Source organism: Procambarus clarkii, chromosome 27 (assembly GCF_040958095.1).
Source record: "Procambarus clarkii isolate CNS0578487 chromosome 27, FALCON_Pclarkii_2.0, whole genome shotgun sequence".
Lineage (NCBI taxonomy): Eukaryota > Metazoa > Arthropoda > Malacostraca > Decapoda > Cambaridae > Procambarus > Procambarus clarkii.
Window position 1 is genome coordinate 25,102,244 of NC_091176.1, and position 23,859 is coordinate 25,126,102.

The 23,859-nt window shown below is 40.2% G+C and overlaps 1 protein-coding gene across 1 annotated transcript; it reads right to left on the bottom strand.

The window, feature by feature from the left end:
• Positions 1-1,873: 1,873 nt before the first annotated feature.
• Positions 1,874-20,837, bottom strand: LOC138369301 (46 kDa FK506-binding nuclear protein-like). Its single transcript, XM_069332452.1, has 8 exons — positions 20,693-20,837; positions 15,227-15,333; positions 10,660-10,879; positions 8,842-8,967; positions 5,918-6,073; positions 5,541-5,806; positions 3,966-4,002; positions 1,874-2,127 (listed from the first exon to the last, which is right to left on the bottom strand). The coding sequence occupies exons 1-8, from the start codon at positions 20,700-20,702 to the stop codon at positions 1,889-1,891; spliced, it is 1,161 nt and encodes a 386-aa protein (XP_069188553.1). The 5' UTR covers positions 20,703-20,837; the 3' UTR covers positions 1,874-1,888.
• Between the last annotated feature and the right edge of the window lie 3,022 nt (positions 20,838-23,859).

Consider the following 23,859-nt stretch of genomic DNA (forward strand, 5'->3'; position numbering starts at 1 on the left):
TGGGTGAATCGAGTCGCAAACAAGCAACAATGCTCGTAGGACTCTGGGTCGAAGGTGTCATCAACTCAACAGGCAGCATGACGGAGGCAAAAACAATGAGAGTCGCCCTGAGACAAGGGGACAAAGCAACCCTCAAACTCGCACAAAGTGAGAGGGGACCCAGGGGTTGCATCCATTGGATCAGAATGCCCCAAGGGGGTTTCCCAAGGCCCCTATACTGTCTCTGCTTAGGGTAAGCCCAGGCAAGGTACTACTAACCGGCACCCAATGCTACCAAACAAACTGCTAATGCTGAACCCCCGGGACGTGTCCACTCACGAGGGCAAAGCAGGGGGGTACCACCAAACCGAAATTCAAACCCTCATGTACCAGGGGGAAGGGATACCAAGGAAGCCCACCAGGCAATAACAAAAAGAAAAACCATGCAAGAGGACAGCGCACCCAGAAGGAACAAAGCCGGCCGTTGTTATAGGTGAAAACTAGCTATGCAGTACCCTGTGCCCCTACCAGTGCAAAACTACCACTTACCCCAAGGTAGACAAGAGTGGAAACCCCCCATAAAACACTCAGGGCGGTCAATCGCCGAGCAGCAAAGACCAACAGAAGTAGACCCAAGGTGACTTATGGATGAGAACCCCAAGCCCCAAGGTGACTTATGGATGAGAACCCCAAGCCCCAAGGTGACTTATGGATGAGAACCCCAAGCCTCAAGGTGACTTATGGATGAGAACCCCAAGCCCCAAGGGCAGTACTTACAGGGCACTCAGGGAAGGTGACCCTAAGCACATGCAGTCCGAGTACCTGTTAATATGGCTCCAGCTCACACGCCACTGTAAGAGCAGTACTGAACCAAAGGGCAGCACAACACAAAGTCTGGAGCTGGAGCCATGCGACCATACCGTATCACATCAGCTGAAGAACTGAGGTGTGGATCGTTGGCGCGGGGGTCAGGGCTCACCCTTCTGGGAGGGTGGGAGCTGCGCAGACATGCAGCGCGGCTCGTGTGACGTCATGCTCGTTTGCTCGTTTTCAATTGGGGAGTTCTGTCCACTCGTTTATCTATTTTCGTTGTTTTTTTATAAGAATAGGAGGTTTGTTTTGGAGCGCTTGCCTTTCTGGGTGCTTGTCCCGGTTGATGGTAGATATAGAATGCGCCTAATCACATGTGCATTTCTACAGGCCATCGCTCCTCGTGCCTCTCTGAGGGGTCCAGGTTCTGACTCGTGGTCCCCGGTAGACCTAGAACTCCACCCACATCAACTGATGCCAAATTCTAAAGAGATACATATCAGCTTGGGGTGCCATAGGCACAATCAGAGAACAATGAATAAACATCAGAGGTTCACAGTTGTTCAACATCCTCCCAGTGAGCATAAGAAATGTCTTATGTCTTAAGACACCTTAAATAAGGTGTCCACGGAACAACCGTGGACACCTTCAAGAGAAAACTAGATCATTTTCTTCAAGGAGTGCCGGACCAACTGGGCTGTGGTGGATAAGTGGGCCTGCGGATTGCTCAAAGCAACAACCTAGTGAACCAAACTCTCAAGTCAAGCCTGGCCTTGGGCCGGGCTTGGGGAGTAGAACTCCCAGAACCCCATCAAGCAGGTATCAAGCAGGTAAGCCTGGATAGCTCAGGGGAGCCGAAGGGGCTCCCCTAAAGTGCCAGTTTTCAGTTTTCTGCAAGAAGTACCAGACCAGTCAGGCTGTAGTGGATATGTGGGCCTGCAGGCCACTCCAAGCAACAGCTTGTTTAACCAAGCTCTCTTGCGTCAAGCCTGGCCCTGGGCTGGGCTCGGATAGTAAAAGAACTCTTAGAACCCAATCCAGGCACAAAACAAGTAATAAACAATCAAAGAAATATCCAAAGTGAACACTATCGTGTGTCTCATATTATATTATTAGCAAAGTCAATAAAATATTTGCACATAGGCAGGTATGGCCATATTTCAAAAGCTGCACATCGAGGATTAAAAACCACTGTAAAATTTATACATACCATGTTTCCACGCTTGGCTTCAGGTCCATTGCCAACGACAATATCTTCACATGTCACTCCACCTGACTTGACTACCTTTGGAGATTTTTTGATTAGTTGTGGGATCACTGGAGTGTTTTTTAATTTATCTGGAACAATACAATAAACGTACCTTTATTAACCTTCACAATATTCTCATTGCGACCAACAAAATGCATTTGGTTCAGATACAGGCTCTAAACAATGTAGAAAAGAAAAAGTCATGACCATTACACTATACCTGCAATTCAAAGGACAGAAAATACATCAAAAGCATTGTAACAAGAGATGACCTATGGTATGGCCTGGGGGGGGGGGGACGTCAAGCCTGAACTGACATCTTCTGATTCCATTGTTTTTCAGGTTGTGGATACCTGCTTTACCTTACTCAAGCATTGTTTTTGCAGGAACCCTAGAGTTCCTTTTCTGTTAGGAAAAGGATGCTTTTAAGGATGGCTGTGTATTAACAGCTCTTTCAGTTCCCTTCTCAATCTTCCACAACATAAGGATTTTAAGCTATTTCTGAATATTCTGTAAATATTCTAATTTACAATAGCAATATGAGATGCTATTGGGTATGTAAATTATATTAGAACAACTATATTTAGATTTGTCCTGTCATTCTATGTTTGCTCACATTCAATAGGTTGCCAATATTATCCTATTTACAAGTGTGGTGGCAAATTGTCACTTGCTCTCTCCACTTCTGAAGGGCCCAGGCACTGAGCTCCAGCTTCTTGTAGGCCAAACAGAACTCCAGCATCTGATGTAACTCATATGTATGACGCAATCTTGGCGAGATAGCTTCAGGAAGCAACTGGGGACTCCACCAGAAAGTGTATCTTTAATTTTCTGGGGGATAACCCCTTGTGGGTCCGAACTACTAGTCACATCAGCCCTGGAGTTCTGTTTGGCCTACCATGGACCAGAGCCAGAACATGGGCCTCCCCTAACAGAAGTGCAGATACCAGGTGACTCTCCACTACCCAACTGGAAACACATCCAGAACGTCAGCAAACCAATACAGACCACTGATGGATTCACAGACTGAAGCATCAAAACTGCCAAACTCCCCAAACAATGTAAACAAATAATTGAATCTCAAAAACAAGCACAGGCTCATTTGAACTACCTGCCCAGAGGTTCTTGGTTCATCTAGTCTTCCACACCAGTTGTCACTGATGTGGGCATGTCTGAATGTCCGTTGCAAGGCTCCCAGGTTGTCAGTAAGCTGTGCGAGTCCCACTGCTTCGAAGCTAGGGGCCGGGTACCCTTGGACTCTCCTGTTGGGGCCATTTGCTTGATATTGTTCTTGATATTGATATTGAGGGGGTCTGAATCCCTCCACCCTACTGACCCAATGATGGATGCAAGAGGAATGACCTTCAGTGTTCAATAACCTTTGAAAAAAAGTGTGGATCCCAGCCCAGAGGCTTGGTGCATTTCCCAAATGTATGGCTCTGCTAGTACTTAGTTTCTAGGAATTACCGAGGGCTCCACTCCTTGAAAAGGTATCACTTACAAAACTTCTTAGCAAATAATTTACAACTTTGATTATTGGACTTATTCCCAGGAACCATGAAATTTGTGTAACATTTTGGTGGATCTGCACTTAACTTTGTGAGATATCATTAAATGAACAAATCCACAAGGGCCATGACGAAGATCCTCGTCACGGCCCTTGTGGATTTGTTCATTTGATGCATCACGTTAGTGATTTCTGTGTAATATCATTAAATGTTCCATACCCACAACTGCCTCCCTAACGAATCATTTGAAATTTAAGACCCAGCGCACCATGCCCAAACCCAATAGGTACTTTCATGCACCACCATGCAAAAAAAAAAAAAAAAAAAAATTTAACAGTTACACCTCAAACTATAGTGTGTTCCTTTAATGATTACCTAATAATTATATACTGTACTAAAAATACAACAATATTATTTACCTGCATTTTTGGCAGCTTTTTCTGACTTCGGAGTTTTCTGAAAAAATAATACTAGTTATTTTATGCTTTAAACTGAGCCTCGGGCCAGTCATTGTGAACCTCAGGTTATTCAGCACCAATTTACAGAACATATATGAAAAATCGAATTTTATAAACTTATTTCACTTATGAGAACAGACAATCCAACACTTTCCCATGGAAAAGTACAGTAGTCACTGATTAATTGCTCTTCCAACATAGTAAATGATTGGACTTCCCCCATGTCACTGTTCCTCAACAAACTTAGCATTTGCCTGAAACACTATGCATACTAGTGGCTGTCCAAGAATTTAAGAACTCTTTTATATATCTCAAAAAAACAAACTATTTTCATAATACGTTTTCTTTCATTTCACCCACAAAGAACCAGCATTGAATGTAATAAAAAGGCCATTTTCTGGGAGAGCCCCGGAGGCTCCCTTAAGCTATCGAACTGATATTAGCTATATTATTCTGGGGCTTCAGTTAATTGAAGTTCTGCCTACCAGAGACCAATGGCAGACATGGAATACTCCCAAAAACAGTGGGGTCTTCTTAGGCCATTCCTCCCTGCGCGGGCCAGGTTCTGGCTCGTGGTCCCAGTTACGCAGAACTCCAATTGACTGAAGCTCCAGACTAATATAGCTAATATCAGTTCGATTGCTCCAGGGAGCCAACGGACTCCCCACAGGAAATACATTCTCAAACTTTAGTGTTCATGCATTCTTCATACCATATCCTCTTGGAAGACTATTCTTTACTACATCTAATAATAGCAATAATAATAATAATAATAATAATAATAATAATAATAATAATAATAATAAGACAGAAATCACATTTTCGTGTGACAATCAGGAACACCCAGCACAGATTCGAATCCTCATCACGGCTCCTGTGGATTTTCTCGATAATAGTAATAAATAATAAGTAGTAATATTAAATAATAAATAATATTAATAAATAATAATACTGTACTGTAATAATAATATATATAATAAGAGAATAAATCCCCCCAGTGTTCATTAATTTTATAAACCAGGACTAAATTCCACCAACACACTATTCTTACTAACAATTTAATGTTCCATCTGTAAATGTTCTAGGCAACTCTGATGCATAAAATGTATATACAGGGTACTCTAAATGTTTTCTCAGTTTTATATTACTATAAATGTTTGTAAATGAGTTTGCTGGAGTACAGATAGCCAAAATAAAATGAAAATAGAATTTGTATGATGGTGCTGAATATACAAATTTCTATGAACACAACAGCAATATATTTATCAACATTCTTCATTTATTAACAAATAAAAATAAAACGCGCACATTATGGTCATTGTTACTATAAAATGAAAATAAACAAAACTTTCATACTTTTCCAGCAAATAATATGCAAAACAGTGAAAAATACCCATATGCAGAGCAATTACTATCTTAAGTAATAGGCAGTTGCCCGAAGTGACCTTGGGATGGCCCTGATGCTTTGGTTGATTCCCTGATAAGTTATAAAAATAAACATTCATCATAATTTGAGAAAATTTTCAAGCGTCTCACCCCATTTATTGCATTCACATCTTGCTTAGGCGTTTTGTTTTTGGGTACAGCTTTGTCTGAAGTCACTGGAGTCTTCTCAGGAGTTGCAGGCTTTCCTTTTTGTTTGTTTGGAGTCTTTAATTCCTGCTTTGGAGTTTTTTCCTTTTTGATGTTCTGTTCTGATTTTGGAGTTTTGGATAAAACAGAATTAGGCTCTGCAGCTTTTGATTCCTTGAAAATGTTTGTCTGCTTTGAAAGATTTTCTGTCTTCGCTGAAGTGACTGCACCTGAAATGTAAGAAGAAATGCAAGGATGAAGGAGGGGATCTCAATTATCTCGAGTATATTAAAAAAAAGGATTGGTCTACAAACAGAGAAGTGAAATTCAGAACAACTTACTTTTAACTACTACTTCCTCAGCTTCGTCGTCGTCACTGTCTTCATCCTCATCAGTGTCTTCATCCTCATCAGTGTCTTCCTCCTCCTCACTGTCTTCCTCCTCCTCCCCACTGTCTTCATCATTTAGTTCATCCAACTGAACATCATCTATTTTTTCTGAAGATAATGAAAGGCATTAAGGTTAGGCATAAGTTCTCAGCACAAAATAAGGGTTGGCTGACTGTGTTGAACTGTTACAGTCTATCACCAAGAAAAAGGCATTAACCATTGCAACCGAGGACTTTATAGGCTAGTTCAGGAGTGACTGCATTAGTTTAACAGAGGACATAAAAGTGCAGTAGTTACATTTTGTTATTAAAAAGCAACAATAGTTTTTTCATGCTAATTACTATCTATCATTACACAAAATCATTATATATATATTATTTATTTATCTATATATCCATAAGATATGTATTGTATGACATGTCATTTGTAAAATTTGTATAATAAACAGCTCCAAAAGTGCAAACTTTTGAGAAATTCATATTTCATATGAGCATATTGGGTCTATAACAATATGATCCAAAATTTTGGAAGTTCAGTGAATAACTACAATATTTTATTAACTTTGAAAAGCATTGTAAAACAGAGGAAAACTAAATTCTCTCACTCACATGAGGCTTTCTACCCCAAACACCAGACACCCTCTTATTTATTTTTGTACCGACACAGTTCACCAGATATTATTTCTTTTGAATTCCACATTAATCAAGAACTGCAAAACACCACTATCACGGGCCCTTAACCCTTTAACTGCGCAACGCGCCTGCAGGGCCAGGCTTCGGGTGCGCAACGCGCCTCCGGGTGTTTTTATTTTTCACGTTCCATTCAAAACTCCCGCGGCTACATGGGGTTCACATCAGCTTCCTAAGGGCTCTTGTAAACAGACGCCATCTTAAAAAAAAATCATGGTCCACATTGCCGGGTGTCAGAGCCTCGGTAGTGAGTGAGCAACCAAGGCTGGCGCTTGCAGCATAAGCGCACAGCACTGCTGTTCAGCGTGTGACCACAGCATTGCCTAATAGTCAAAATATATATATAATCTGTTTTATTTAGCCATAATAGTATTATAGAAGAGCTCGAGTGTGATAATGACTGGGTACAATGTTCAATATCAGTGATTCAATGCTGTTCACGATGTTCACAGCGCTAGCCACAGCACCACAGCATTATTTCGTCAATCTAGGAATCTTCAAACGACTTTTTAGGTTCCTTTTCAAAATAAACTTGTGGTCAATTATTCATTTAGAGGTATTAGTGACCAGGATTGTGGTTATAATGAGCGTTGTACGTAGGAAGGAGGAATTTTGGTGAGGAAGGGCAGAAGGGAGAGAATTGAGGTAGCCTCACTGTGGCAGTAACTCTTGTTTTGTTCACCGTACTAGCTTAGTGGTTCACTATGGGGAACACACATGTACACGGGTATATACAGTGTGTGAATAGTGTAATAACAGCACCAGGAGTATGTTGTGAGGAGCTATTTTGGTGAGGGAGGTGACGTCGTAATCGTAGCGTCGTCTGCTGTCTGCTGTGTGATTTGTCATGCAGTGTATGGTGGCCACTGTACTGTTTGGACACAATACCGGCTTACTTGCATAGTTCTGGTAAATAAAACATGTAGATAGGTATATATAACATGTGTAAATCATGTAATAAATACAACAACAGTATGGTGGGAGCAGCAATGTTGGCGAGTAAGATGTTGGAGTGAGGGAGGGCTGGCTGGGTGTGGTTTCTCACACTCGCGGTGTTCTGAATGTGTTGATGGCGAGTGTATATAGTGTGTGACAGTGTATAGTCTGTAAATAGATTGTATATATACATAAATTAGCATGATATATGGTAAATATGTGCAACATATGTGTACACAAGTGTCATGCACAAAACAGTGTTTTCGGACAGTACGGATGTTTTACTGCCATAATATAGTGTACGTGTTCATTATACATAGGATTAGCACGTAAAAACAAATAAAATGTATTTGGAACTGTGCGCAAAAAATGAACAAAAATATATTCGCAGCAACTTGCGCGCCCCGCCCTGGCCGCCCCACCGGCCCCGGGAGCATACTGCTCTGGCGCACGGGGAATGATGACGTCTCGCCCCACCTTTCGGTCTCCATAGCAGCCAAAGTAAGTACAATTTCGAACTTCCGTTGCTATACCCATATACAGGGAGGGGTTTTTGACACTTTCAGAAGAAAAAAGAATTTTTTCCCGAGGTTGTTTCCCGATTTCTTGCGCACTGGGGGGATGTCATATTTATAGGCCGCACAGTTAAAGGGTTAACATTATTTGGATATGGAGTTTAAATACTCGTGTTCTCCCCAACATACTTAAAACAGCAGAGACCATACCACTCCACAAGGGAGCTATAACAGTTGCAAAAAATTTACCAGTGCTAAGGTGTCCAAAAAAGCTTCGCACACAAGGAAACTCTGGACACTGTCATTTTGCATTAATATCTCAAGTGTCATTCATAGAACATCTCTTCTTTTAATTCATATCATAACTTTTGCAATACAATAATTCTAATATATTTGTTTTATTTCAGTAAGATCATCAGTAACTTTAACAAGTGTCTTGTACACAGCCACTTTATCCCCACAAAGAGCAATGTCAAATGCAACAGTCACAGTTGAAAGGTCCTGGGTTCAAACCCCAGCAACATTTCAACTGCTGCCTCAGTTCATCAGGCAGCAAATAGGTACACTGCAGTTAGGTAACTGTTGTGGGTTTTATCCTGGGTACAGTAGTTGACCTTAGAGGACTGCAATAACACGGACAGGCTTCCCATCTCTGATTGCAATAAACCATAAAGTGAACAACCATTAAAACATCAAACCTTATTTTTCTCTGTAATGTATAATTCATTGAACTTACTATGCATTTTCTTCATGCTATTTTTTGGGGTGTCCCACTCAGTCAGTTTAGCTTTCTTTGATGTTGATGCACCTGTATCATCTGTCTTCCTCTTGGCTGTCTCCTTAGCTATGAGAACAGGGGTTTCTGAAAAATGTAAAAAAATATGTTAACAAATAATCAAACATGAGGTGAATATAGGCACATCCCAAAAAAGGTGAAATACACTGACACTGTTACATTATGAGATATTACAGAATATAACTAACCTGCTATGTATGGAGGTTGCAAAATTCCACTTTTTTTTTTTAGGTAATCAACCATTCCTGATGCATCACTAGCAAATGCAACTAACAACACCTGTAATGTCAGAAATTTCTGAATGCAGTAGCCTACATTAGAAAACCACAAGTCAGAGTAGCCAAATCAGAAACAGTTCAGAAGTTTAGACATTATCAATCTGGAAGTTTTCTGTATGTTAACATAGTAAATATGGTAAACAACACTATCTTCTGATGCTGGTTTTCCTCAATAACAAGTTACCCAATATGAACTTGTTTGGATAAAACTTTCTGGGCAAGTTGTGATTCCAAAGACCTTTTACTATCTGCATAGTCCAAGAGGCTTAATTTTCATGCTGGTTGCCCTGCGAGATCACATGGTTGGCTCTATCATCCAACCAACCCACACATGAACAACAAACTAGGAAACTAACTGCTTTCATTACTAAACCCTGCAAACCCACCTAACCGCCACTCCCAACTCTTTTTCCTACACATAGCCACCTACCTCACTGATCCATATATTTCTTTTAACCATTCATCCCACTCCTACACCTCCCTCTCTTCTTCCCTCTTGAAACCAGAATAGCTAAAATGATGTTGGGGAATGGACGATTGTCCATACATCACACATGATATAAAGGGTGAAATCAATCATTCTGTCATATTCAATAACACACACAAATGGTAGCAGAAAAAGATCCCTCTAAATTATACTATTATCATTAATCAGTGTGGTAGTAAAAAAAACTAGAAAAAATAGCTAAAACCAAATTGATAAAATACTGTACATAGAGAAATTATATAACAACAGTATGGTTTTTGAGCAGAAAGATCCCCATAACGTCACCTTAGAAAGGCTTAAAAGGTTGTGTGGGAAGAGTCATACAAGTGTCTCAAGCAGGAACACAGGTGGAAACTTAGTACCCAAATAAGCCACAGATGTTAGAAAACTTTCTCAGTGTCAGGGTAGTTAACAAATGGAATGCACTAGGCAGTGATGTGATGGATTCCGGATTCTATACACAGTTTCAAATGTGGAAATGATAAAGCCCAGTAGGCTCAGAAATCTATACACTAGTTCACTGATGGTTAAGAGGCAGGACCAAAGAGCCAAAGCTCAACCCCCTGTAAGCACAATTATATGAGTACAATAATTGAGCATACAAAGTGTTCCACACATTTTATTATATAAATTTCTCAAATGACACAGCATTGGATAATATTACTGCAAAAATCCTGAGAAAAACAAATCAGTGACATTGACATAGATATGTAAAAATATATTCACAGCAACTCCTGTCCCCACCTAGCCCAGGGCCACCTCCACAGGGTGAATGCTCCATGAACACTTGTGAATCACTTGCTCCACCACAGTCAAAGTCCCAAAAATTTATTTAAATTTTTCCATAATCAGGAACACATTTAACCTGTTAAAAAAATCTTGTGAACCGAGAAGTTGTCATGGAAACTTGAGTGTGCAGCTCAGGGGTTAATCAACAATTTGAAAATGCACACAAAATGTTTAATAAAAATTTATGGCAGATTGAAACTATACCTTCATCAGAGCTTTCCTCTTCTTCCTCTTCAACAGCTTCTTCAACATCAAATACGTTGTATCCTGACAAATGAACAGAGGATGCACCTCCCTGGGTATAAAATGCAACATGGCTTCCAGACTCAAACTGAAGATCAAGCTGGGACTGGAGGATGCCATGTTTCAGGCTTAGGTTGGCAATGATAGTCTCAGTTTCACTGTCATCAACTTCCACTATAACCTGTAAAGACATTAATTATATGAATTTACAATGCAAGCACAATACTTGCATAACAGTTCATTGTGGCAGGGGACAGGCGGCTAGTTTATACATACAGTACATGTTACGTCTATATCAAGGTACCCCCCCAGGGTCGAATTACTGACCCTTCCCAGGCTGCAGCCCTACAAGAAGCCGACTAACTCCTGGGTACCTATTTACTGCTATGAGGACAGAAGCATTAGGTGATAGGAAATGTGGCCAACCATTTCTGTCCCGCACAGGGGTTGAACCCAAAATTCTTGATTGCGAGTTCAGAATGAAGCTGACTGTACTACCAGGACTGTACCAACTCTGAACTCTGTACTGAGACTACCGGGAAATTTGCTTTCTTTTATTCTCTGGACAAAATGTTCGTTTACCTGTTTGGCCAACATAGAACTTGTTACAATCTTTACCAAAAAAAAAAAAAAAAAAAATCATTAAAAACACAATTGGAGCCATGTTAAGAGAGGTAATGTAGAGTTACCATACTTAATATGGCTCCACAATTGGAGCCACATTAAGTACGATAATACCAGTAAAGAATGGCACAAGTTACCATTCCATTATGGTTCATACAAATTATGAACCATAATGATATTATGGTTCATAATTGGATCATTATGGTTCATAAAAATGTTTATTATATATAACGTGTATACAATGTAATACTCCCGGGTAACACGCACTCACTTTCTGTTTGTTGTGGATGGTACGCCGGGCTTTTGGACTTTATATGCCTTCAGTCCTGTAGAGAATTCTATTGCGAACACAATGATACCAAATTGAAAAACCTTGGACAAGAATTGAGGTGACAAAGTTGAAAAGAATATACTGTACACTTTTCAGAATTACCGTGCGCTCCCGTGAAATGCTGAGGCCCACCCGGGGTAGTGTGGGTCTCGCGCGCACTGTGCAATAAAGTGTTAAGAGTTATTTAATATCAAAGTTATTGTTTGTGTGTGCACTGATGGGGCACCTGCAATGCTTTGAAATTAATCTGACTTTTCTGCATTGATGAAAGCCATTCCAGACTTTCAAGTTACCCATTGAAATTGGAACAAGTTTATTGAGGTAAAATACACACAAAGGGATGAGGTAGCTCAGGCTATTCTCACCCCGTTCAGTACATCGTGTTAATACATACATAGACACACATCACAAACAAACATATTACCAAACATTCCGAGAGATAAACATACATTTCCTCCTTTACACCACTAGTATGGTATCAGACATACACATAAATACTTTTATGACCTAGGTATACTGTATAGACAATTTGCAAGAGAATGCAGATAATTCAACAAAAAATTAGTCTTGGTGCAAAATTCTTATATCTCTCAAGAATATCATCAACCTTTCCGTTGTGACACATCCAGGCTATTTGTTCAGGAACAGTCCTTATCTCAGTGTTTCCATATACATTAATCAACGGACAATCAAGAACATAATGAGCTAGGGTGTGAGACCTTAACATACCACATAGTTTACACTTCGTGTCATTATCATGAACACCTATCCCATATTCCCAGTAATATTTGTACCCAAGCCTGAGCTGCATGTACACAGTCACTCCAAGCATTTCTCCTTTTACCATAAGTGAAATGGGTGTTTTGACTCGCATACATGTAGCATTGCATGGTTTGACTTCTCTCATACATTATACTTCTCCTCTCCACTTCTGCCTGTGCCTGAATATTTCTGATTTTGCTTCTGATTTGTCTTTATTAGTAGTTACCCATTGTTTTGTTCATAGGCATGCTTTAGCATAAAAAACATTGCCTCCAAATTTGAAGTCCTTGATACTTGTGTTTAGATCAACTGGATCAGAGAGTATGTTTAGAATCATTGGATCGTCAAATTATTTTGAGAAGATCTGGGAAATGACCAGTCAGTTTTGTTTTTCCACCCAAAATTGTTGGTTGTCACGAGGACAAGCTTCAACCCTTTAACTGCACAACACGCCTGCAGGCCCACGCCTGGGGTGCGCTATGCGCCTCCTGGTATTTGGCTTTTTCATGTTCCATTCAAAACTCCCGCGGCTACATGGGGTTCACATCAGCTTCCTAAGGGCTCTTGTAAACAGACGCCATCTTTAAAAAAAATTGTAGTCCACATTCCCGGGTGTGAGAGCAGTCAGTACCAAGTGAGCAACCAAGGCCGGCACACGCAGCATGAGCTCACAGCACTGCTGTTCAGCTTGTGACCACAGCATCGCCTAATTATGTCAAAATATATATATAACTTGTATTATTTAGCCATGATAGTATTACAAAAGAGCCCGAGTGTGATAATGACTGTGTACAATGTTCAAATATTAGTGATTCAATGCTGTTCACGATGTTCACAGCACGAGCCACAGCAACACAGCATTATTTTGTCCATCTAGGAATCTTCAAACAACTTCTTAGGTTCCTTTACAAAATAAACGTGTGGTCAATTATGTATTTACAGGATTTAGTGACCAGTATTGTGATAATAGCAGGATTGTGGCGATAATAAGCACTGTGCATAGTATTGTGGGAGGAGGAATTGTGGTGAGGGAGCAAGGGAGAGAATCGAGGTAGCCTCATTGTGTGTGGCAGCCACTCTTGTTTTGCTCATCATACTAGCTTAGTGGTTCGCTATGGTGAACACATTTGTACATAGGTATATACCATGTGTGTGTATACAGTGTAGTAACAGCAACAGGAGTATGTTGGGAGGAGCTATTTTGATGAGGGAGGTGACGTAACCGTAGCGTTGTCTGCTGGCTGCTGTGTGATTTCTCATGCAGTGTATGGTGGCCACTGTAAAGTTTGGACACAATACCGGCTTACTTGGATAGTTCTGGTGAATAAAACATGTAGATAGGTATACATAACATGTATAAATAGTGCAATACAAATAATAACCGTATGGTGGGAGGAGCAATGTTGGCGAGTAAGATGTTGTTATCTTGAGGTTATCTTGAGATGATTTCGGGGCTTTTTAGTGTCCCCGCGCCCGGTCCTCGACCAGGCCTCCACCCCCAGGAAGCAGCCCGTGACAGCTGACTAACAACCAGGTACCTATTTTACTGCTAGGTAACAGGGGCATAGGGTGAAAGAAACTCTGCCCAATGTTTCTCGCCGGCGCCTGGGATCGAACCCAGGACCACAGGATCACAAGTCCAGCGTGCTGTCCGCTCGGCCGACCGGCTCCCTAATGTTGGAGTGAGGGTGTGGCAGCTGACACTCGCAGAGTTCTGAGTGTGTTCATGGTAAATGTATATAGTGTGTGATAGTGTATAGTGTGTAAATAGACTATATATACATAAATTAGCATGATACAATGGAAATATGTGACGGATATGTGTACACATGTCATGCACGTAACAGTGTCTTCGGACAGTACGGATGTTGTTCTGCCATAATATAGTGTACATGTTCATAATACATAAGGATTGGCACGTAAAAGCATATAAAATGTATTTGGAACTGTGCGCAGAAAATGAACAAAAATATATTTGCGGCAACTCGCGCATCCTGCCCCGAGCTCCCTACCGGCCCGAGGGGAGTACGCCACGGGCAACCAGGGAATGATAACGTCACACACGAACTTACAGACCCCATAGCAGCAAAAGTACGTACAATTTCGACCTTGTTACTATACCCTTACTCGGGGAAGGGTTTCTGACACTTTCAAAACAGAAAAGAATTTTTTTCCAGAGATTTTATTTCCTGCGCACTGGGGGAGGGGGGGGGGTCATATTTGGAGGCAGCGCAGTTAAGGGGTTAATCTGCTTCTTTGCACTGCAAAAAGAAATTTGCTTTGGTAATATTTAAAATGTTCAATATTAGACATTACTGGGTAATAGAAGTGTTGCTGTTGTGTGCGATTTTTGGCTACACACCCTTAAAATTTCATTGTATATTTTTCCAGCATCCAGTTCCACCCCCCCCCCCCCCCCCCAACCTTGCAAGGTACTGGTCTTAGTCACACTCAACTCCAATTTCTCTCATTAGTTTTGCATCATCTGCAAACTTGATGTGAAGGAGTCAATTTCCTGTTAGGTCATGATATCATTGAAAAATGTGAGAAAATTAGAGCATTTTTTATTTCAATTAACCAATTATAAAAAAAAAATTGGTAAACTAGGCACCTGACATAAGCATTTCCACTTATAAATTATAAGGTGCTTCTACAGCACTGTCTATACAGTATATAAATGGGTAATGCACTCAAATGTAATATCTAGATCAGAGACCTATCCAGGTCTCCGTCACAACAATCTTGTCAGTCTATATAATATTCAACATGGAATTCAGAATATTTAAAAATAAATTTCAATATAAACGTTACCCTGACAACATCATCATCGCAGGCTGAAGTATCTAGGACTGCAGCTGATATGTGGAAAGGGTTGTCCACAGTTTTCGTGTAGCGTTTACCTGGCTCGAGTGTCAAACCTGAAAAGTAGAAAATTTTATACAAAATAAAACCTTAAAAAACAAATTTTCACTCATAAAATTACAATTATGCGCTGTTTAAGTTAATTTCTATTAAAACCTCTCACCAAGGATCTCCTTATGAAATATATTTACAATAAAACTAAACATGATCTGACTATAGTCAATGGTATTAACCCTTAACCACTTAACTGCGCCAACCTAGTATTCTCGGTCGGCGGGAAACTGCGCCAACCGAGAAAACTCTAATTTTTCGGTACCAATTCTAAATGTGTACGAGGTTGGTTGTGTACGAATGGACTCTTAGGACCTCCAGTAAAAGGCAGCTATCTTGGAAAAAATTCCCAGAATGCCCTAGGGCAGCTGGCTGGGTTATTACTGAATGAGCAACCATGGGTGGCACATGCGCATCTGGCTCCCAAACACCTGTCCAACGCGGTGTTGAAAGATAACACTTTATCGGTGGCTCCCAAACACCTGTCCAACGCGGTGTTGAAAGATAACACTCTATCGGTGAAATTCAAACCTTTTTGTTTGAAGAACATAAGGGTCATAATATTGGTGAAGCTAGGCTCAATAAGGACCTAACACAAAGGTCGGATGCAAGTGATACAGCACCTATGAGGACGATACAGCGAGCGTATCCAGTTGTAGCTCTGAGCTTCACCCTTGCAATCCTATGCTATTTCCAATTTATTTAGATGATACATAGATGAATTGTTTTCTGCATTCAGTGATGATGCATCTGATACAAGTAGCATAGATGAACAGTGTTAGCGGCTTCCATGGTGGTGTTTTCCATAGATATTTTCAAGCATACCTGAATCTCTTCCTGACCGACGGACACTCTTTGAGGCAAGCTCTTCCTGTGTGGGACCATACAAAAGCGATCTTTTCAAGACAACCTTACAAATTGATCTTTTCCTATAATCTTTTCAATACTACCTTATGCTTTACAAGCTTGGCTACATACAATCTACAAGTACTAAAGCCAAGGGTGTACTTGAGTGCGTTATTTGCAAGCGCACACAATGAAGAAACAGGAAGCGAAAATTTATCTGTACCTGGTGCACTGAGAGCGAAGTCGCGCTGTGTACCATGGACTACTTCATTGATTATTGCTCACTTCCGAAGTACTGTATAATACAGTGTGTTACTGTGTAAATAGTGTGTGAAACTGAACATATTGTAATTTTAGCGAATTTTTAACAGGTAATATTGCGACAATAAACATTTATTGTGGACACATTACTGACGCATGTATCACAGTTCTATGGAACATTATGAACGTTCTACTGTATACATATTGTAAAGGACACAAATATGCATCATATACGATAAAAAAAACAAATAAAACTGCATTGGAAATACATAAAATAAATAATTAAAAATATATTTGTGGCAACACCCGGTGCTTGAATGGCCCCGCGCGACCATGTCTAGGCGATTCACACACAGGTGGCCAGGCCCTGATGACGTCACAGCGCACCTTGTCCATGTCCCCGCAGCCAAAGTAAGTGGAATTTCGTATTTATTTTTACATAGACATGTTCAGGGAAGAGAATTTATCATTTTACGAAGAAAAAAGTATTTTTGGGGAACACTTTATTTCATGCGCACCGGGAGAATTTCACAATAAACTCCGCACAGCACGGTGGTTAAACTGTGCAACACATTATGTGACGAGTTGCATAACTGGACTCTGATGAAAATTGGTCTGAAAATGGTCTCTGAATATTTTTGGGCTTAAACTGGACTCTATTCATTTTAAGTCTTCAAACAAAGTCTGACAATATTTGAATTTTCTCCATAAGAACTCTAAGAACGTAGGTGTAAGTAAAATTTAAAATGGTCTCTGACAAATTGTCGGTCTTTATGGAACTCTGACTAAGTTTGGTCTTTTATTGAACTCTGATGAATTTTCGGTCTTTACTTGACTATAGCGATTTTTGGGCATAAACTGGACTCGATGAAAATTAGTCTGAAAATGGTCTCTGATTAATTTTCTGTCTTTACTGGACTCAGAAAATTTTTACTGGTCTCTGACTAATTTGAGTAATATAATCTGTCATAAATGGACTCTGAAGAAAATTGGGTCTAAAGTAATGTCTTATTTTGGTCCTCAAATGGTCTGTTATATTTTGGTCATCCATGGACGCTGAAGAAAATCGGTCTTCAAATGGTCTCTGAATAATTTTTGGTGTTTAAACTGGTCTCTGTTCAATTTCGGTCTTTTACAGGTGAAACAGCCATAAATGGATATAAAACTTAAAGTCACGGCCAAGATGTCTGTTTTCAAGATGTCTGTCTGTCTTGTTTGTCAAAACTTCTATGAACATATTCTATAAAAATGGTTGTTTTTCTAAATTTCGGACATAAATTCCTAAATAAACTTCTATGATAAAATGAACTCTGAAATATTTTCATAAAAGTGAACTCTGAAAAATTTTGAATTTTCCCCATAAGAACTCAACAAACTTCTATGAAATTATCATAGTCCAGCGGCCTGGACAGCGGCCTCTTCGCTAATTTAACTGGAAACCCGACAGTCCAGCGTCCTTTTTCCAAAAAACAAAAGAGGATGCTGGACTGCCATCCCTACTACCACACACAGCACCGCTCTTGTGCCAGGTAAGTCCACTACGGGCTCACCATAGCCCGTGCTACTTGGAACTTGTTCCGCTATGGTGAACAAAACATGCAGATACTTATATATAACGTCTGTATATAGTGAATAAAAGCAAAAAAACAATATAGTGGGAAGAGAATGTTGGCAAGTTAGGTGAGGTGAGGGAGGGAGTGGCAGCCAGTGGTAATTACCCAAGTGTAATTACCTAAGTGTAGTTACAGGATGAGAGCTACGCCCGTGGTGTCCCGTCTTCCCAGCATTCTGTCATATAATGCTTTGAAATTACCGATTGTTTTGGCCTCCACAACCTTCTCACTTAACTTGTAGCAACCGTCTACCACTCTGTTTACAAAAGTGAATTTTCGTACATTTCTCCGGCAGCTTTGTTCCATTAGTTTAAATCTATGACCTCTTGTTCTTGAAGTTCCGGGTCACAGGAATTCTTCCCTATCAATTTTATCGATTCCTGTTACTACTTTGAACGTAGTGATCATATCGCCTCTTTTTCTTCTATCTTCTAGTTTTTGCATATTTAATGCCTCTAACCTCTCCTCGTAGCTCTTGTCCTTCAGTTCTGGGAGCAACTTAGGTGCATGTCGTTGCACCTTTTCCAGTTTGTTGATGTGCTTCTCAAGATATGGGCACCATGCAACCGCTGCATATTCCAGCTTCCAGGTCCAGGTCCGCAGGTGACAGTTTTCTATCTAGAACCACCCCTGCTTGATACCTGCTTGATGGGGTTCTGGGAGTTGTTCTACTCCCCAAGCCCGGCCCGAGGCCAGGCTCGACTTGTGAGAGTTTGGTCCACCAGGCTGTTGCTTGGAGCGGCCCGTAGGCCCCACATACCCACCACAGCCCGGCTGATCCGGAACTTCTCTTAGAAAACAGTCCAGTTTTCTCTCGATGTCCACGGTTGTTCCGGCAATATTTCTTATAGCTGGGAGGACGTTGAACAACCGCAGACCTCTGATGTTTATACAGTGTTCTCTGATTGTGCCTATGGCACCCCTGCTCTTCACTGGTAATATTATGTGTTTTCTTCCGTATCGTTCACTCCAGTATGTTGTTATTTTACTGTGTAAATTTGGGACCTGGCCTTCCAGTATTTTCCATGTGTATATTATTTGATATCTCTCTCGTCTCCTTTCTAGTGAGTACATTTAAAGAGCTTTGAGACGATCCCAATAATTTAGGTGCTTTATTGCGTCTATGTGTGCTGTATATGTTAATAGTTTTCCCTCTACTTCAGCAATCTCTCCTGCTCTGAAGAGGGGAGTGAGTACTGAGCAGTACTCAAGACGGAACAACACAAGTGACTTTAAGAGTACAACCATTGTGATGGGATCTCTGGATTTGAAAGTTCTTGTAATCTATCCTATCACTTTTCTGACTGCTGCAATACTTGCTTGGTTATGCTCCCTAAACGTTAGGTCGTCGGACATCATTACCTGTATTCCCAAATCCTTGACATGCTGTTTTCCTACTATGGGCAGATTTGATTGTGTTTTGTACCCTGAAATATGTTTCAGATCCTCATTTTTGACGTACCCGAGTACCTGGAATTTATCACTGTTAAACATGTTATTTTCTGTTGCCCAATCAAAAACTTTGTTGATATCTGCTTGTTTTTCAATGTCTTCTGCAGAGGTAATTTTCATGCTGATTTTTGTATCATCTACAAAGGATGCCACGAAGCTGTGACTTGTATTTTTGTCTATATTTGATATGAGAATAAGGAAAAGCAGTGGTGCAAGGACTCTACCTTGACATGCAGAGCTTTTAACTGCACTTGGGCACGAAAGCCACTAGCAAGCATAGGTTACAGTAAAGCCACTAGCATGCATAGGTTACATTAAATTAAAGCCACTAGCATGCATAAGTTACAGTAAAGCCACTAGCATGCATAGGGTTACATTACATGAAAGCCACTAGCATGCATAACATTTTGGGAAGGTCCTAGATTCTAATTTTCCCTGGAATATGACCCACCAAAACGTATAACAACCCAATATCCTTTCACTTCTAGGTGAACAAAAGCGCACAGTTAAGGACTGGCACCCAATCAACCCTCCCCAGCAACCCATTGGTATTTAAGGTAATACCAATATGGCTGGAAATGCCTCAAAATTCAACCACCTTAATTTGTTAGTGATAAACAGCCAATAATGGATTTCAACCACCATAGGATTACTAAGTTCGCATTTCATCTATCCTACAAAATAGAGCAATAATGGCTAGCCTAGCCTGATGTAGCTCTTATCACAATTATGAAAAGGGCTTTACATGAACCAATATCTTTAGTTAGTCTTTAGTTTACAACTTTAATATTCAATTTTTTAGTTTCTATTCTCTAGCAAGTCACTAATGCGCCGAATATTTGTTCATTTTTGCCGCGTGCCAGTAAACTTTGTTCGCGTGCCACGGGCTTTGTAGACTAATCTCCAGTCCTAGACCTACTGTTAGCTTTGGACCGATTTAATTTGGAGTTCTCTACAAAGGTTCTCTACATTATTTTTACCTCCTCGTGAAAGACAACGAGATCTGGTGTACCTAGTTGTCAGGGGAATGTACTAAACATTTGGCCCTACACTGACCGCCAGGTACCCATATAAATACCAATAGAAATGGCCGCCTGGCGCTCTCTTGCTTCTACAAAACTTGATCGTATAGGAAAATGCAATGAATTAAGCAGGAACTAAACTTTTTCCATAGTCTATGAACTTAGCTCACCCCAAAACATGGTGTAGTAGTCAGGAGCGTCCACACGTGGAGTAAATCAGCTGTTGTTGTGTCGTCACCCACAGCACCTGTTGTGTTTGCCGCCCGACTGGCCTCATGGTTCCCATCCTGCTTGATTTATCATACTTCATTATTTAACTATTCACCTCCCATTGTGCTAATTAAATCCTCATATTAAATGTGTCATATTTTACTGTTAAGAAAACATTACCTCAATATCTTTAAGGGTATCAGCTATGCAGTGCATGTCTACATATTGCAGAAGTATTTATGTGCAACAGCTATAATAAGCCCATGATTACGCTATAGCTATAATAATAATAATAATAATGAAAATTATTATAATAATGATATTGATAATGATAATGATTTATAAATAGATATACAATGGCGTAGTTTACAAGGGTTACTTAGTATGCAATGCATATGTATAAATTATAGTTATTGAGAATATTTGTTATAATAATAATAATAATAATAATAATAATAACATTATTAATAATAATAATAATAATGTACACAATTATTTTATTATTTTTATTTATTTATGTGCAAGAAGGTACAATGGGTTTATGAGAGTACAGAATTCAATTTCTTTCTTTATTATGCACCCCATACCCATCCCGTGGGCGGTGGTGTAAAGGATTACAGAGGCACATAATCGGTTCAGGAACTGAACCCTCTAGTTCGTTTAGCTAAGCAAATAACAATATTTGACGCTAGTTACAAAATTATCAATGTTGTATACACATGTACACACCCTCATACATGTACATATATATATATACGTATACACAAATACATACACATACATATCTAATCACCCACACAAATACACACATCAATAATCTTTGTGTCACAAGTGGCATTACAAGAGGCTCACAACAGTCACTATACGAGGCACTTTACATCTATAGTGAGTCACACAGTTACTAGTCTTGCTGCACACCCACCCAACTGGGCGGCAGAGTACAGAGGATTGAAGTTTTACATTCTTGTAAAGCCACTAGCACGCATAACATTTTGGGCAATTCAATTTCTTTCTTTATTATGCACCCCATACCCATTCCGTGGGCGGTGGTGTAAAGGATTACAGAGGCACATAATCGGTTCAGGAACTGAACCCTCTAGTTCGTTTAGCTAAGCAAATAACAATCTTTTGACGCTAGTTACAAAATTATTAATGTTATATATACACGTACACCTTCTCATACATACATGTACATATATGTACATGTTGTTGTTATAGATTCAACTACTCGCAACAAGTTCCAAGTAGCACGGGCTATGGTGAGCCAGTAACTTACCTGGCACAGGAGCGGGGCAAGTAGCGCAGGCTATGTTGAGCCCGTAGGGGACTTACCTGGCACAGGAGCGACCTACAGATTGATTGATGAAGATTAAGCCACCCAAAAGGTGGCACGGGCATGAATAGCCCGTAAGTGGTGGCCCTTTTGAGCCATTATCAATATTGATCATCCAGAACCATTGATCTCCAGTATCAATAGATGATACTGGAGATCTGTGGAGGTGCGACTGCACCCTGCGTGACGGGAGATGTCTCGTGAGCGACCTACAGAAAACACTCTACATGTACAGTATATTGTGATGGGTCAGTAGCTAGGGATGGGAAGGCACGATGTGGAGTCTTGATCAGGAAGTACACCGACATCGGCACTGTAGATACTGTTATTAGACGCCGCTTAACTGACAATGTCTCCTCAACGCAGGCTGAACTCCAAGGTGTATTAGCAGGATTACAGGAAGTAGTCAAATGTGGTAAAAATGCCTGCTTCTTTATTGACAGTAGAGGAGCGTTAGAGTCTTTAAATAGCAGACGCCCAGTATACCAGAATATTGTGATAAGAGTGTAGAGAGAATATTAAGAAATTAGAAAAAACTGGGTATAAGGTAAGATTCATGTGGATCCCTTCACATGTGGGAATACTGTTGAATGAGGTAGTTAATGAGATAGCAAAGAGAACCACGGAAAAAACTCTTGCTGATGTTGTATGTCAGATAACCTTGAAACAAATAAAAACAAGAATCAAGATGATCCAAGAGGGGGAAGAAATGATAAAGAAAATGGCAATGGTGGACAGTAGTAACACACTTAAGAATTATTCAATAATAAATACAAACTCGTCCTTCACCTATGGTAGAGGAAAGTCTACTTGGAAGGATTCAATTTACGTGAGATTAAGATTAGGATACAAATATATCTGGCAATACGGTGTTGATGTCAGTGAAAAAGATAAGGAGTGTAAATTATGTAGTATGCCGCACGCCCACACCTTAGAACATTATGCATTAGAGTGTTAACTTATTGATTACTATAGAAGTAAGGAAATAAGTAGTGTACCACATCAAATTGTTTGGATGTGTGATAATGGTATGATAGACAGTATACTTAGAAGCTACAAGAATTTTGCCCCAAGAGTGTAACAATTATATGCTGTGCTTACTATTACACACAGAAATCACAATTGCGTGATGCATCAAATGAACAAATCCACAAGGGCCGTGACGAGGATTCGAACCTGCATTTAACTCACTTTGACAATGTCGTAGCTCAGTTGATTAAGGCAGTGTCTAGGATGCTCTCGGATGCAGGTTCGAATCCTCGTCACGGCCCTTGTGGATTTGTTCCTGTGCTTACTATATTAACCTGCAATGTTAAAGGGCATTCTTGTATTGTGATTTGTGTATTTGTACTCACTGAATTTGTGCGCCCCTTGAGGGACTTGAAGTAGAGGGGGTAGAAATAGCCTAAGCTACTCTATCCCTTTGAGATGTATTTTTTCTTGTCTCAATAAACATATTTGAACTTGAACTCGAGCAGAGGTATGATCGAAGCACTGTTTGAGAAAATGTTTGAACATCGTCCAGCCCGTCCTCCAAACAAAGACCCAAAAGTGATTCCATGCACCCGCCAAACCCCCTGTTTATGAATGAAAAACGGTTTACACACGACTCACAACTGATTTCGTTCAAACACTGCCGGAACAAGTGCTTGACTGACAAATTTTGTTCGAACCACAACGCTGTAAATGCTTCAACCACGAACTACAAATACAAATAATCCCCAATAGAATCTGAACACCTAACCTAAGCTATGCCAATATATGCACAATATGCTTACATATTATGATATTAAT

What these genes read in the sequence shown, in the direction of transcription:
- LOC138369301 (XM_069332452.1), bottom strand. An exon ending in GCGATGATGATGTTGTCAGG is followed by an intron (nt 10,880 to 15,226) that starts GTAACGTTTATA and finishes ATGTCTTTACAG; the next exon opens with GTTATAGTGGAAGTTGATGA. An exon ending in AGAGGAAAGCTCTGATGAAG is followed by an intron (nt 8,968 to 10,659) that starts GTATAGTTTCAA and finishes TACATTTTTCAG; the next exon opens with AAACCCCTGTTCTCATAGCT.